This window comes from Elaeis guineensis, chromosome 10 (assembly GCF_000442705.2).
Source record: "Elaeis guineensis isolate ETL-2024a chromosome 10, EG11, whole genome shotgun sequence".
Classification (NCBI taxonomy): Eukaryota; Viridiplantae; Streptophyta; class Magnoliopsida; order Arecales; family Arecaceae; genus Elaeis; species Elaeis guineensis.
The window spans coordinates 3,079,951-3,096,823 of record NC_026002.2 but is presented as its reverse complement, the minus strand read 5'-3'; the positions used below and the strand labels follow the sequence as shown (position 1 = coordinate 3,096,823).

Here is a 16,873-nt window from a genome sequence, read left to right as displayed (position 1 = left end):
TAAAGTTTTGAGCTTTGAAAATGGCTTTTGAGTTTTTAATATTGGTACCCTTCTGGAAAGTTGCATGCCACCAATGAATGATATAAAGGGGAGTGTATGGTGGAAATAAAGTGAGTGTATCTTCGGTATATCCAGCTTTACTATGTGCAATTATTCAGTGGATCCATCTCTCCAGAGAGAGAATAAAGTGGGGATCCAAGCAGTTTCATTTCTCTTTTTTTATTTATTTGTTTGTTTATGTTGAAAATGGAAGCAGCACGGCAAAGAGCACACAAAAAATATATATAAAAAGATATTTTGCTTACATACCCTTCTCCATATCTAAAATTATAAAACTATCCTTACAAATATGCTATTTACGTTTATATCTTTATAAATTACATGAATACCTATGCAAATGGCACCCTTTATTACAATTAAAAATTAAGCAAAATCTATCATCTATCATTGAGTTACACTACTTCCATATGTTTTATGACTGCTTAGACACCGTCAAGGTGCGATGTATGAAGGAGGCGGCCCAAACAAATAAAAAATGAGGCCCAAGCCCGTCCACTTAAGGGTGCTAGGACCCAAGCTGGCCCAAGTCCAAGATGTTCTTGTGTTGGGTTGGACTATAACCTACGCTCAAGCAGGATCTAATACTTGTCATCATGGAGAGTTGGAGAGCCCGTTTTTGAGAAATTCAGAGATGCCAATGGACCGAGCCAGGACTTAAAGGCCTACATGGGCCCCAGGAATTCAAATCCTAAAAGGTATGGGATGGAGCATAAATTGCTCGACTTGACATATCCCTTTCTTGTATTATTTTTGATAACAGGGAAGTGACTTAACTCACTACAATCAAATAAAGGGGATGCACATTGCATTTGCTTTGATGCAATGGATAATTTAGGACGAAAGGCTTCAAGCCAAATCCTTTCGCCTCTCTCTTTTGATCATGGACTTTGCTGGGGCTTTCAAAATAGGAGGGCACCGCAATGGATCTTGAAGGTATAAGGTGACAAGACTACGAAGAATGGGGGTGGACAAAGATGGACTATGTCGGCGGCGAGCCAAGGCCATTTGAGGCTGGGAAAAGAGGAGAGTAACAATAGAGATGGGATCAGGGTTGTATTTTTCGAGTGGAAGCGGGATTTACCTTCTTTTGCTCGAATCCATGGTTGGATCATCCATCCGCTAGTCCCTTTTAGATCCACTGGATGACCAAACTTGGATTGCTTTGAGAGTTGTGCAATTGATGATCCAACAGTGGACCATATGAAGGAAAGTAAATCCTTCTTTTGCATGATGGATACACCCCTAACCTATGATGGTAGACAATGACTAAGGAGATAGATGGGCGAGGACGAAGTTTGTTCTTTGGTATGTATTTATCCATCAAAGGACAAATACTAATGTCAAAATAATGTTCACGCTTAGTTTAAAACTTGAATAAACATTTAATTATATATATTTCGTATATTATATATATTTGTTATTTATCCAGACGCGTTTAATCTAGATAGTTCTTTTGCTTTACCTAGTTTAAAATTAATTTTATTAACTTAGCTCGAGCCGAGTTTTACAGCCGAAGTCCCCAGCCAAATAAACATATTATATGTTATGGTAGCGATAAGATGGTGAGAGATTCCGGAAGGTTCTGCAATTCCAACTCTTTCTCATTTAATCTGGATACTTTTCCTGTTTTTCTGGAATCATCTTCTCCAAACCTCACTCTATCCATTAGATCTTCCATCTTCCTCCTCCACTTGAACCACTCTACTCCTATCAAAACCAAAATAAATCCACGCCCAAGAGATACAAGATAGAAAAGAAAGAAGAAGAGAGAAGAAACAGAAAAGAAATGGCGGATTCGTTCTTCGGAGATCCCTTCCGGCGGTTCTTCTGGAGCCCTGCGATCGTCCAAGAATGGCAAGGATCGTTCGCCGCCGCCATGGATTGGCTCGAAACCCCCTCCTCTCACGTCTTCAAGGTCAACGTCCCAGGTAAACACCCCCCCCCCCCCCTTCTCCTCCTTGTTTCTTCTCTAGTTCTCTCCCTCTAGGGCTTTTCGAGATCTCGATGATGTAGGGTACGGGAGGGAGGACATCAAGGTCCAGCTCGAGGAGGGGAACGTCCTCAGCATCAAGGGGGAGGGGCCGGCGACGAAAGAGGAGAAGCCCAAGGACGCCGTGTGGCACGTCGCCGAGAGGGGGAAAGGGGAGTTCCACAGGGAATTCGTGCTGCCGGAGAACGTGAGGACCGACCAAATCAAGGCCCACGTCGAGAACGGCGTCCTCACCATCGTCGTCCCCAAGGAGCCGCTCGCCGCCAAGCCCAAGCCCAGGACCATCGCTGTCACCAGTAAGCTCTGATCAAATCTCCTCGACAATGCTTGGTCGAAATGAATGCTTGTTATAGAAAACCAAAAAAAAAAATCATAAAATTATGTTATGTATTATGAGTTATGAATAATAATAAAACAATGCGTGGAGGAGGATTGTGTTAATGCAGTCGTAAAATTTAATGTGCTTTTCACGGCAATTTCTATTTGAGATCTTGGTTTCGATTGTTGGACATGCCTGCTTGGAAAACAGCTCGTGGTTTTATTAGCGTTTGCTTGTGCTTGTAATTCAACGTTGGTCTGCGTTCAAGGTGCGATTGGCTTGCGTCTAATTAGAATAGTAATCGGAATGGGCAAGAATCTTCTGCTGTGCATGCATCACACACACCATCCATCATACGGATGGTATGTACTGTCGCATATGGCATACATTGCACAACTGCATATTATACCATACGGTGCACAATAAAGGATTCACGTCCAATCAAAATAATCGTATGTCTGGATTGGAATTTTAATTCTAGAGAAGAATAAAAATTGAGTTTAGATGATTAGAATATTCTTAATTTTTTTTGGAATTGAAATAAAAATAATATTTTTTCAATCAAATAACTAAGACGAGAGTTACTTATTTTTCTGATCAAACATGCTTTTAGGATCCGTTTGGTTGGGATATGAGTATGTCATATCAATGGATAATCTGATAATTTATGAAAATCATCCATCTGAGAAAATAATTATAGAAAAAAATAATTTTTATCATGATTGGTAGAAATATTATTTCAAAAAATGATACTAAAAAAAAATTATTATATTTGGTTTTGACTAACCCATCATATAAAGTTCATCTATAATTTTAATTTCAACCGACAAATAACTACAACAACCAACTAGCAAGTATACTTATTTGCCGACTACCTCCAAGGCCCTTCCATGATGAGTCAGCTATTAGTGGAGCCGATAAGGTTCTCATCAACATCGTGCGAAGCTTTACCACCTTTAGATTAAGAAAAGAAGGAAGAACGGGCTCTACTTCCATTGCGACGAAAAGTGGAGGTTGGGGCACCAATGTAAAACTCAATTGTACTTAGTGATGCCTGACGACGAACAATGTGATGCCAAGGAAGTTTACAATGAATAATCACAAGAAGAAAATGAGGAGTCTGAAGATTTCGAAGAGCCCATGATTTTTCTCCATGCCCCTTGATTGGTATCACATGAGGATCATGATGATCTCACCTTTTGTTTTTCCGATGTTGCACCTTAGAGATAAGGTGTCTCGAGGGTGCTGGAAGTTATTACAATGGCAATCTTGATGGATCACAAATTTAGCTTTATTCTGTCCTATTTCGATAAGAAATATAATCTGCATAGGTGGAAACAAATAGGATAGCTAGAGGATTTTCATTTCAATTTGGAACCAAAGCAGTAATAAATTAGCAGATCAGCAAATAAAATAATAAATCAGTAGATCGATAAATAAAGCAAAAATGGCTAATTAGCGAATAAGCAAATAAAACAAAAATAACTGAAATTATAAACCAATCCTAGCTATTATTTTTCTCTTTGCTTTCTTTATTAATCGAGCTAGTATAGAAGGCTATAAATAAGTCTGGTTGGCCATCCTTAAGAGGGTATGGATTATTATTTTTTTCTGGTTCCTTTGAATTTTCAGTATTAATATTATTATTTTTGGAGTTCTTTTCCTCAAATTTGAAAGACTTTTGTTAGGGGAGTATACATCCTAACAGTTAGAATGGGTGGGGTTGACTTATGATCCGATTCAGCCCAATCTGCTTGGATCCAATCCAATCCATTTTAAAGAATCCATAGGGTTGGGTCGGAATCTAAATTTGAATCCTTTCCATTTTCCTAGTCAGATTTGGGTTTACTGAATTCGGACTCTTCTCGACCTAGTCTATTTGATCTTCCAGGTCAATTTAGATCTTCTACTTTATGACTAGACCATATCTAAACCCAGTATAGTGTTAGAACTCGAGCTCTTTTGAACATCTAGATCTTGATTTAACACTTATATGAGCAATATCTTTAACACAAAGATATATTCATGCAAAACTCAACTATACTTGGTGATATCCGACGACGAGCAATGTGATGCTGAGGAAGCCTACGATGAACAGTTATAAAAAGAAGACGAGGAGGCATTACCTGAAGATTTTGAAGAGCTCATGATTTGCCTCCATTCCCCTTAACTGTATCACATGAGGATCATGATGATCTCGCCTTTTGCTTTTCCGATATTGCACCTTGGAGATAACATGTCTCGAGGGGGTGGGGAGTTATTACAATGGCAACATTGATCGGTCAAAAATCTAGCTAGATTCAACCTTATTTCGATAAGGAATGTAATCTGCATAGTTGGAAACAAATAGAACAGCTAAAGGATTTTAATTTCAACTTGGAAATAAATTAGCAGTTCAGCAAATAAAGCAATAAACCAGTAGATCGACAAATAAAGCAAGAATGGCTAATCAACGGATCAACAAATAAAGTAAGAATAGCTGAAGTTATAAACTAGCCCTAGCTGTTATTTTCTCTCTATTTTCCTTCTTAATCGAGCTAGTATAGAAAGCTATAAATAAGGGCCATCGTTAAGGAGGTATAGATGGCTATTTTTCTCTGATTTTTTTAAATTTCTAGCATTAATATTATTATCTTAGGAGGCTTCTTCTCCTTGAATTTGAGAGACTCTTATTAAGAGAATATACATCATAATAGCTATGAATGCGTGGGGTTGACTTATGACCTGATCCAGGTCAATTGCTTAGATCCTATCCAATCCATTTTAAAAAATCCATAGGGTCGGGTCGGAATCTAAAATTGGACTCTTTCCATTTTTCTAGTTGGATCTAGGTTTACTGAATTTGGATTCTACCCGACCCAATCCATTTGATCTTCTAGGATAATTTAGATCTTTTACTTTATGACTAGACCATACTTGAACCCAATATATTGTTAGAACTGGAGTCCTTTTGAATCTCTAGATTTTGATTTAAGACTTGTATGAGCAATATCTTTAATACAAAGTTATGTGTAAAATTATTTTTTATTTTTAATTTATTTTAAGACCAATATTGCATATTATCTATTTTGTGTGGCTAACGGTACTTGACTATGTGGTGATTAAAATGTCAGTGGCTATGTTTGACCCAATCTGAATCCGACCCAAATCCAAATTTTTGGGTTGGGGCCGAGTTATCATGGACCGACCTAGTTCAATCATTTATTGGATTGGATTCGGGTCTAAAATTAAGATCCGATCAAGAAATTAGAATAAATTAGAGCCACTCATAATTCAGTCCAAATAGATCCATTTACACCCCTAATCTCAGGGAGCAGCCATTATGTAGATATTGTGTCCAAAATTTTGAAACCATGCGAGCTCCCAAATTAGCCAGGGTATCCATAATCGCCACCAAGCCTTGAAGGCCTGTGGCAGTCAGCTTACAGCAATATACCAAATGTTCCATAGGTTGCACAAACTACTAGATTGGCCATACATTGCTCAAGCATTAATCTTCCTCCACCCAAATTCTAATGGCCGATAGGCAGTATAAAATGTAGCAAAGGCCTTTGCATGGTGATCAGGAGATATGCTGTTATTTGTAGCCGATCCCTGTTAACATTGTTTTGCTCCCTATGTTACAGCTCATAGCTGATCCCTCTAGACCTGTCAACGGATCGGATTCGGATCGGAACCTAGATATCCAGATCCGATCTTAATTCTGGTACCGGATCTGGATCCGAATATCTGACGAATCTAGCCTTAACATACCGGACCCGGATTCTAATGGATTTCGGATATCTGGATCCTAATGGATCTCGGATATCCGGATCCAATCCGAAATCTGAAACTCATATTCAAAATCTCACAAAAAATATCTAAAAATTATACAATAATCTAAAAAAATATCTAAAAATTATACAATCATATGATCATACAAATAAAAATATAAAATTTACTTAAATTCAACAAGTAAAATAAATCACATAAAAAAAGATAGTAACAAATTGATCCACAGAATATTACAATACATTCACAGCAATGAACAATGCTCCACAACTTAATCCACATGATATTTACCAATGCTTATCTAGAAAACAGTAGATCAGTGAGGGCGCGGCAGATCGGCTGTCTTGATGTCGGGGTTGACGAGCGATGGAGATGGAGAGAAAGTCGAGACGGCGAAGATCAGTGGTGGAGAGATTGGATCCCGACAGTGGACGGCGTTGGAGAGGGAGAGGTGGCCCGGATGGCGGTGGGGGCGATGTGAGCCGTGAGGCAGAGGGAGGGGGCGCTCAGTGATAGAGCCGTGGAATGGAGCGATAGAGCGGGAGAGGTGGAGAGGAGAGGAGGGAGGGCTCGGACCATCGGAAAGCAGGTCTCGACGAAGGGATCTCGACAGAGAGGGAGAGTGGAGACTGAGAGATAGAGAGAGGAGAGAGGGAGACTGAGAGACAGAGAGTGGGAGAGGATCTCCTTCGTCCACGACTTTGACATCGGGGTCCAGCCATCGACGAGCAGATCTTATGGCAGAGAGGAAGAGAGGGCACCGAGAGCCGTAGAGTGGATCCGACGGGAGAAGAATCAGGAGCAGGAGAGGAGGGAGGGCTCGGCGCCATCGGGAAGCAGATCTCGATGGAGGGATCTCGAGTCCTCGATGGAGAGGGAGAGCGGGAGACTGAGAGATAGAGAGAGGGAGAGTGGGAAAGGAGCTCCTTCGTCCACCGCATTGGGTCGGGGTCCGGCCACCGGTGAGCGTATCGCCGGTGTGGATGGAGAAGCAGGGCATCCGAACTCGGAGGAGCAGGAGAGGAGGGGAGGGAGAGGCTGGAGGAGCGGGAGAGGAGGGAGGGAGAGGCCGGAGGCACCGTCGGGAAGGAGACCGAGAGATTGAGAGAGAGAGAGAGGGAGAGAGATTGAGAGAGAGGGACGGGCGGCCGACAGGGGTTTTACTGTTTTAGGGTTTGAAAACTTTTAAAAATCCTAAACGATTCAAAATAATTATATATATAATTCAGGTTTCGGATCTATCGGGTCTGGATATTAAATATCCAGATCCTATCCATTCACATGATGGTTTATCGGATTCGAGTTCGGATCCGAATAAACGGATTCAGTACTAATACCAGACCCGGATCCATCGGATAAATATCCATGGATATCGGGTTTAGACCCGGCCTGTTGACAGCTCTAGATTCCTCTTACCTCATGTAGCTTGAAATGCTTTCCTTTATAACTAATCCCTCTTCCTTTCTTTAGCTTGTCAAAATGCCCTATCATAGCTGATCATTATAATTTAGAAACCATTTCAGCTTGTATATATCACATTTATGGTGCATCTATACACCACCATAAATGGAGATATTATACTTGGACAACTTTTATGTTTTCCATCAATATATTGTCACCTCCAACCATCCCTCATTCCATCCCTGAGTTTAACAAAACCTTTAGGTCGTCATGGCAAAGTTCGTAGCATATTTCCTTGTCCTCTCCCTCTCCATGGCCTTTAGGGTGGCAACAAGTGACCCAATACTATCATGTAGCCAAACCCCTTATCCTCATGTGTGCAGTTCCATGGTAAGCACCAGCCGTCAAGTTGCCCAAGCCAAAACCCAGTCCGGATTCCGTTCCATGGTCCTCCATGCAGCCATGGACCTAGCAGTGCAAGCTCATGAGGTTGCGTTGATCATCGATACGAGCTCGCTCGATATGAAGGCAAAAGCTGCATGGGCTGATTGTTTGAAGTTTTCCAAAGACACCATCAAGCAGATCAATCGGTCGATGGGCTCGACATCGAAGGATGATGTGCAGACCTGGCTAAGTGCAGCAATGACCAATCAACAGACATGCCGAAATGGTTTCAATGATCTCGGCTCTTCCTTTCCCTTGGGGTCACCCTTCTTATCTTATAACATATCAGAGTTGCTAAGCAACTGTTTAGCCATCAACAAGGCAATGACGCCAAAGAAGTCAGGTGGTAACCCTCGGTTTCTCTCTGATGGATTCCCAAAGTGGATGTCCACCACCGAACGTAAGCTTCTCCAATCGTCAAATACAAATGCCGATCTCGTGGTGGCCAAAGATGGCTCCGGAGATTACACCACCATCTCAGAAGCCATTGCAGCTGCCACAATTCGAAGCAACGGCACATCAAGATTCGTGATCCATGTCAAAGCCGGAATCTACAATGAGACCGTCGAAACATCAATGAACAATCTAATGATAACTGGAGATGGTATAGGCGCCACCATTATCACTGGTAATAAAAACTTCCACGATGGCTTCCCAACGGCCCAAACTGCAACCTTTGGTGAGTTCTGTTTTACAGCTCTTCCTCAAATCTATTTCCATAATTCAGTTCCTATCAAGGATTCTCTCTTTCTTTTCATGAGATCTAAAAATTATAATAAAACTAAAATTCCACAAACTCTCTGATACAAATCTTTTTGATTCGTTTCCCTTTTAAGCCTTTTTTTTCTTAATTATTTTGTTTGGGCCTTAAGAAAAAGCTAGTTTAGGCCTCTTGATCAATTTTTTTATCTTCTTGATCCACTTCTTTGTTTAGTTTGCTTGTACTGCAAGAAAAAGGCTGTCATAGGCCTATAAATATGTAATCCCTAAGATCTTTTTAAATCAATCAAAAATTATTCTTCTTCCACCTATCTTCTATTCTCTCTCTTCTCTGGAAGTTTGATCCTCTCGAAGTGATCAACAGAGGCCTCCGATCCCCTCGAAGTGATCGGCATCTCTCTGATCCTTGAATACGATCCAGTTTCGTAGCATCATCCGAATCGGGTTCGTACCATTTGGTATCTGAGCTAGGTTACCCTCTCGTCCTGCTGCCATCCCAAGTTATCCTCTCCACCCATCACCGCCACCAAGTGTATGCAAACAAGATCAAAGATCAAGCAGATGGACAAAGACTTCAAAAATACCACTGAGATGCATCTGACCAAGCTTGACAGCCATTTTGGCCGGCTTGAAGGAGAGATGTGGGATATCAAAGATTTGATCTTCGGTCTCAGTGAGCAAATCAAATTTCAAACCACCATCGAAGAACAAAGGTCAACTCTAAGCTCTGATAAGAGTTCTTTGCTTCCCACTCTCCCTCCATATTCATTTAATTCTTGAGATGAAGCCATAATAGTATAATCAAAAGTTATGCGGCTAGACTTCTCTCGCTTTGATGGTGAAAATCCAATGGGGTGGATCTATCAAGCTGAACAGTTCTTTAGATTTAATCAAATTGAAGACTCCAAAAAGATCCTTCTCGCTTCATACCATATAGAGAAAGAAACCTTACAATGGTTCCAATGGTATGAGATGAGCCAAGGGATGAGAAATTGGAGAAAATTTGTGGAGGCCCTCTGCACCCGTTTCGGGCCTTCCCTATATGAAGATTATATGGGACAGTTGACTAAACTATGCTAAGGTCCCACACAGTCTGTTAGAGACTGCACAAGCCACTTTGAAATGCTTGCCAATCGAACACTGGGGTTACCCAAGAGTTCTATACAAGTTGCTATATAAGTGGGTTGCGAAACGGATTTTTCAATCTAAAATCTTATTGGGTGCTATTGGCTTAGCCCGTTTTCAAAAGAAAAAGTTGTTGGCACAATGCCACTCGGAAAGACCCACACCAATTCGAGTAGCAACTTCTACAACAATACCAACTTTTAAAGAAGGAAACTTTATACCACCTATCAAGCACTTGACTCCAGCTAAAGCTAAAGCAAGGAGGAAAAAAAGCCTATGCTATAATTGTAATGAAAAGTATAGCTCCAATCATCGCTGCAAAATAAAGTAGCTATTTTTAATTGAAGACGAGTCAGATAAAGAAGAGGAGTTTTCTTTTAAAAAAAAAAAAGCTCTAAAAATTTTTGAAGAGATATCATCGGAGATCTCGATGCATGCCATCTTTGGATCCCTCTCTCCTCAGACAATACGAGTGAAAGGGATGATAAAGCGGCAGCCAGTCACCATCCTCATTGATTCTGGCAGCATTCACAATTTTATGGATCCAACATTTTTCAAGAAGATCTAATGTTGCATCAACAAGGAGAAACCCTTCGAAGTAATGGTGGCTAACAGGGAGAAACTTGCAACAAGTGGTAAATGCACTAATATACCGATTTCTATCTGAGAATTTCAATTTCATTCTGATTTTTACGTGCTTTCTCTTGGTGGATGTGAGGTAGTACTTGGAGCTCATTGGTTACGTACTCTCGGATCTATTCTTTAAAATTTCTCAAATATTTCTATGCAGTTTGTTAAGAAAAATATCTCAAGATTCAATCCATAATAAGTCTAGAACGAGATCCAGGATGATGAATAAAATCCAACGAGCCCAAGAACAGTCCAAATGGAGTCTAGATGAAGAAGATAAGCATGAAGAAATCTTGACAGCAGCTGGTATAGCCCACGGGCTGTCGGAGGGGCCCACAGGCCGGCACGGGATGGGCCAGGCTGGGCAGCATGCTGGTGCTCGACCAGCAGTGCGCTGGGCCGACCCAGATGTGTCCAAGCACACAGGCCGCACGGGCACCCAGGCTCGCCTGGTATCATGGTCCACCATGGACCGTGCAGGATGTCGTGGATCACGAAGCCATGCCTGGACAGAAGGCGCGATCCGATAGCTCGGAAGCGTATCGGTCACGATCCAACGTCTATGACCCATCCCAAGGAGATCAAGGCATGATCGAGTGTTTGGGTGCATGGATGAGGCGAGATCTGATGCAATCCAACGGTCAGAATTATGCAATCTGATGGCCATAATTCGAGCTAGTCATGATCGGATAGTCCAGAAGGGTTTCAGGATTTGATTTGAGCTCGATATCTTAGAAAAACATAATTTTGATGATTCTGGAGTCTATACAACTTCGATTGACGAGCCATTTATTGTGTTGGATAGCTAGTGACGTCCTGATCGTGTAAAGAGGCTTCTTGAGAGATTTTAGAGAGCTTTTTTCATAGTGAAGGTTGTAGACCCTGTGGAGGTAGGCTTAAGGCCAATCCATATTACTTGGATTTATTTGTAGTATTTTTCTCTCTTTCTTCTTTCTTTCTCTCTCAATAAATGGTATCAGAGCACAATAATTGATATCAGAGCCTGGTTACCGTGGACAAATAGTACCAGATGATCCAAGCAAAGGTGGTATTGATCAAGATTGAAAATGGAGAAGACAAATACAATCAAGATAGAGATCAACCGATTCGACGGAAAGAGTAATTTTTTTCTTGTGACAAGTAAGGATGAAGGACGTACTCATCCAACATGGGTTGATCGATGCTCTCTTATATGAGAAAAAGTCGGACACCATAGAGGAGAAGACTTGAGAGCAGCTATAGATGCAGACAGTAAGTACCATCCGCTTGTACCTGACGGATGAGGTAGTGATTCATGTATTTGGTGAGACTTTTTCAACGGTGCTGTGATCGAAGCTCGAAGTATTGTACATGATGAAGTCCCTCACCAATACTCTCTTTTTCTGAAGATAGTTCTACCAACTGTGGATGGACGAGGGACAAAGCATGCAGGAGTATCTCGACCATTTTTAAAAAATTCTCACCGATCTTCTCAGTGTAGGTGAGAAGGTTGAAGAGAAGACCAGGACGTTGGTCTTACTAGCATTGTGGTGATTCTCCAGAATGAGTTTCTCACGCGGGAGAACCAAGTTTCCAGCTTAGATGGCGACAGCTCAGCTTTGACGATTTCTGGAGGAGCAGATGGTAGCAGATGGAGCAGCAGAGGATCGTGAGGAGGATGATCCAGACCCAAGATGAGGGATCTCAGCAAGATCAGGTGCTACCGATGTGATGAGTTGGGGCATCATGTCAGAGATTGCCCATAACTCAGGGATCGGATGAGGGCTCCTGCAACGACGGCCAGTAGCGAGTCAGAGGATGATGTTCTTTTGATATCTGATGAGGTATCTATTTTTTTTCAATAGTAGATTTTAGATTCTGCATATACATATCATGTATATTGTATAGAGAAGCTGTTTAACCCCTAGAGAGCAGTGAGGGCACTGTTCATCTACCGGATGGATCAAGTTGTGCGATCAGGAGCACCGAAATGGTTAGCTGGAGAACACATGATGGTGCAATGAGAAGATAGGAGAGATCTGATATATACTCAATTTCAGATGAAATCTTATCTCACTGAGCAGACTAGATTCAAATGGCTATAGATGAGTAGTTGGTGATAGAATCTTGAAAGTTATGCATAGTGATAGAATGATATTAGATGGAAAGAAGAGAACGAGAGGATATTACTATCTGATAGGGAGCCCAATACGAGGTAGAGCTTCAGGAGCTAGGAGGAGCCCAATGCGAGGTGGAGCTCCAGATGCAGATGGATCGGATATGAGACGGGAGACTCGGGAGGACAAGAGACAACATCGTAGAGTGAAGTTTCTATTACCGCAGGAGAGTCCTCCAAGCAAGTCTTTGGTCAGAGTAGATATAGCCCATGACAGAAGTGGGATCGAGCAGCCTAGCTTGACTCTTCCGTTTGCCCATCCATGAGATAGCAGGCATGCCCCAGGGCATGGGGGTGAGACAGATCATAGGCTCTGAGAAACAGATGGAGGTCGAACATCAAGTCGAAGTGAAGATTGTTAAAAAAAAATACCTCGAGATTCGATCTATAATAAGCTCAAATAAGGTCCAAGATGATGAACCAAATCTAACAAGCCCAAGAACAGTCCAAACGAAGTCCAAATGGAGGAGATACATATGAAGAAAGCTCAACAGCAGGCTGGTATGACCCACGATTCATCGGAGGGACCCATGGGTCGACACAGGCCAACTGTTGCATGGGCTAGGCTCGATAGAGCGTTGGCACTTGGCCGCATGCACGCGAGGCATGTGAGCCCACCTGGTATCGCGGTCCACCATGGACCATGCAGGATGTCACAGCTTAAAGGGTTGTGCGTGGACCGAAGGCACGATTCGATGGCTTGGAAGCGTGTCGATCATAATCTAATGGCTATGAGCCATCCCAAGGAGATCAAGGCATGATTGGGTGTTTGGGCACATGGATGAGGCGAGGTTTGACACGATCCAATGGTCAAAAATCATCTATAGCTTTAATCGGACGATCCAGATCATTTCGAGGTTTATCAGAAGCCTGGGGATGCCTGATTATGTGATCGGATGGTCACAATTCAAGTCGATCATGATCGAGCGGTTCAGAAAGATTTTAGGATTTGATTTGAGCTCGATATCTTAGGACAATATAGTTTTGATGATTCTGAAGCCTACGTATCTCTAATTGATGAGTCATTTATTGTGTTGGATAGCTGGTGATATCCTCATAATGTAGAGAGGCTTTTGGAGCTTCTTGTTGAGAGATCTTTGTACAAAAGTTGAGTGATAAATTTTTTTTATATTTATTTGATTTTTTTCTCTCATAGTGAAGCTTGCACGCCCCATGGAGGTAAGCTTGAGGCCAATCCACATTATCTTGATTTGTTTGTGATATTTTTTTCTCTCTTTCTTCTTTCTTTTTCCCCCAACAAGTGGTATCAGAGCACAACATAGTTCACATCATATGGACAGTAATATACTCTGAGAGGTTCCCGGATGTCGGTCTCACAAATTATAAGCAGTCATGCCATTGAGAAGATTCTATCTAAAATAAGACGTGCCATCTATATGACCCTCCACTCCTTGGAAGGAAGAGAAGTGGATAAGAAATTGCCAGATGATCTACAAACTCTGTTGAAGTCCTTTAATGACTTATTGGCTACTCCTTTCTCACTTTCTCCTCAACGAGTGCATGATCATCGGATTTCACTCCTATCGGACAGCTCTCCTCCAAATATTCGGCCTTATCGCTACCCTCACTATCAAAAGGGGGAGATAGGGTGGCAATCCTAGGAGATGTTGGCTAGTAGAATTATTTGATCTAGCCAAAGTCTATACTCATCATCAGTATTGATGATGCGAAAGAAGGATGGATCTTGGAGGATGTGCATTGATACAGAGCATTCAATAACATAACCATTAGGGACAAGTTTTCAATCCCAACCATAGATGAGTTATTGGATGAGCTACATAGAGCATCATTCTTTTTGAAGCTTGACTTAAGATCAGGCTACCATCAAGTTTGAGTGTATGAAGAAGACATTCACAAAATGGCCTTTAGGACTCATGAAGGTCACTTTGAATTTTTAGTTATGCCATTTGGATTGACTAACGCCCCCTCTACTTTTTAGAGTCTTATGAATGATGTCTTTAAGCCCTTCCTACGACAGTTCGTCTTAGTATTTTTTTATGACATTCTTATTTATAGCCGTATTTGGGAAGACCATCTTTCTCACTTGGAGATAATCCTTCACACCCTTAGGCAGAATAAATTATTCATCAAACAGTCAAAATGTTCTTTTGGCAAGAAAGAGATAGAGTACTTGGGGCATATCATCTCTCAGGATAGAGTAGCAACTGACCCTCAAAAGATCAGTTGCATGTTGGAATGGCCGATCCCTAAAAGCCTTAAATGATTGTGAGGCTTTCTTGGTCTTACCAGATACAACCGCAAATTCATCAAGGATTATGGCAAGCTTAGTGCCCCACTCACAGCTCTCTTAAAAAGGGATTCTTTCTAATGGAGTGAGAAGGCAGAGTCGGCCTTCAATGATCTAAAGTAAGCTATGATCTTGACTCCAGTCTTGGCCTTGCCAGATTTCTCGAAGAAGTTCATTATTAAGAGTGATGCCTCGAACGTAAGTATCGGAGCTATCTTGATATAAGAAGGACGACCGTTAGCCTTCACCAGCAAAGCCCTCTCTAAAAAGCACTTGGGGCTACCAACTTACGAGAAGGGAATGATGGCCATACTACATGCTGTTAAAAAATGATGACAATACTTAATGGGGAGACACTTCACCATTTACACAGACCATCACAGTCTTCGATACTTGATAGACCAATGATTGTCTTCTGAGGTGCGGCAAAAGTGGACAGCCAAGTTTTTGGGTCTTAGCTATGAAATCAAGTACAAAAAAAGAACTGAAAATTTAGCGGTTGATGCATTATCTCAAAAAATGGAGGCTCAACTACTCACCATCTCACGACCACTTCCTAGTTGGGTCCAACAAGTTTAAGAAGAAACCAAGTATGATGAATCCCTACAAGATATCATCCAAAGGATTCAAAATGAACCAAACAAGATACCTAATTATACCTTCAATAGAGGGCTTCTTCGCTACAAAGGCAGGATGGTTTTAGGTCCTAACTCTGAATGAAAGAAAGAAGTGCTCAAATTACTCTATGATGCTCTTGAAGTAAGCCATTTCGGCTTTTACAAGACATAAAAGAGGGTTACCAAAACCTTCTATTGGAAGGGCATGCATTAAGGAGGATGTCAAGAGGCACGTCGTTTTGTGCGATATTTATCAACAGAATAAAAATGATATGAAATTACCACCAAGACTTCTACAACTGTTACCTATTCTACAGTGTATTTGGTCAGATATCTCTATGGACTTCATTGATGGACTTTCAGTATCTCATAAAAAAATAATTATAATGGTTATCGTTGATCGACTCTCTAAATATGCACATTTCATCCCAGTTGCCTACCTTTACAAGGCCCCCCAAATTGCACAACTATTTGTGGAGCATGTGTTCAAACTATATGGGATGCCAACTTCAATTGTTAGCGATCGAGATTCATTATTCACTAGTTCTTTTTAAAAGGAGCTATTCAAACTCTAAGAAATCAGACTAGCTATGAGCTCCTCATACCACCCTCAATCAGACAGTCAAATAGAAGTCGTTAATCATTGTTTGGAATCTTACCTTAGGTATTTTGCATGACAACAACCTAAGACATGGGTCAAGTGGCTTCCATGGGCCAAGTGGTGGTATAATACAAGCCATCATTCTTCCACCAAAATATTTTCATACGAAATAATTTATGGGTAGACACCACCTACAGTGCTCTCCTACATTTCAAGGACCATCAACGTAAATGCACTAGAGCAAGAATTAAATGTTCAAGATCGTATCCTATGCTTGCTTTTGGAGAATCTTAATGAAGCTCAAGCTCAAATGAAGCTATATACTGACAAACACCGTTTAGAAAGAAAATTTAATGTGGAAGATATGGTATATCTCTGATTACAATTCTATCGACAGACTGGTGTCACTGTTCGCAATAATTTGAAGTTATCTCCATGATTTTATGGTCCCTACAAGGTTCTAGAGAAGATTGGATGGGTTGCTTACAGGCTTGAATTACTCTTGGATCAAAAATTCATCCTGTCTTTCATGTCTCATTTCTAAAGAAGAAGGTGAGCTTAAATGATGTAACAGTATCACAACTATCAGATCTGAAAGATGGTATACTAAAAATTAAATCCATTGCTATTTTAGACCGACGCATGGAGAAGCACAAACATCGGAATCATGCTATAACTAAGGTGCTAGTTCAATGGACTCACTTGACACCTGAGGATGCAACTTGAAAAAGTTGGCATAAATTGCAAGAGCACTTTCCAGATTTTCAATCT

The 16,873-nt window shown here is 41.2% G+C and overlaps 2 protein-coding genes across 2 annotated transcripts in view; both read left to right on the top strand.

Annotated features, from left to right (window-relative positions):
- Positions 1-1,711: 1,711 nt before the first annotated feature.
- LOC105053192 (16.0 kDa heat shock protein, peroxisomal) lies at positions 1,712-2,491 on the top strand. The gene is made up of 2 exons (XM_010934274.4): positions 1,712-1,988; positions 2,074-2,491. The coding sequence occupies exons 1-2, from the start codon at positions 1,847-1,849 to the stop codon at positions 2,355-2,357; spliced, it is 426 nt and encodes a 141-aa protein (XP_010932576.1). The 5' UTR covers positions 1,712-1,846; the 3' UTR covers positions 2,358-2,491.
- Positions 2,492-7,772: 5,281 nt separating this feature from the next.
- LOC105053334 (probable pectinesterase/pectinesterase inhibitor 17) overlaps positions 7,773-16,873 on the top strand; it is a 14,707-nt gene continuing 5,606 nt past the window's right edge. Inside the window, exon 1 of the mRNA XM_010934432.3 lies at positions 7,773-8,664. Coding sequence (XP_010932734.1) covers positions 7,812-8,664 — 853 coding nt within the window. The 5' untranslated portion in view covers positions 7,773-7,811. The remainder of the gene's footprint in view (positions 8,665-16,873) is intronic.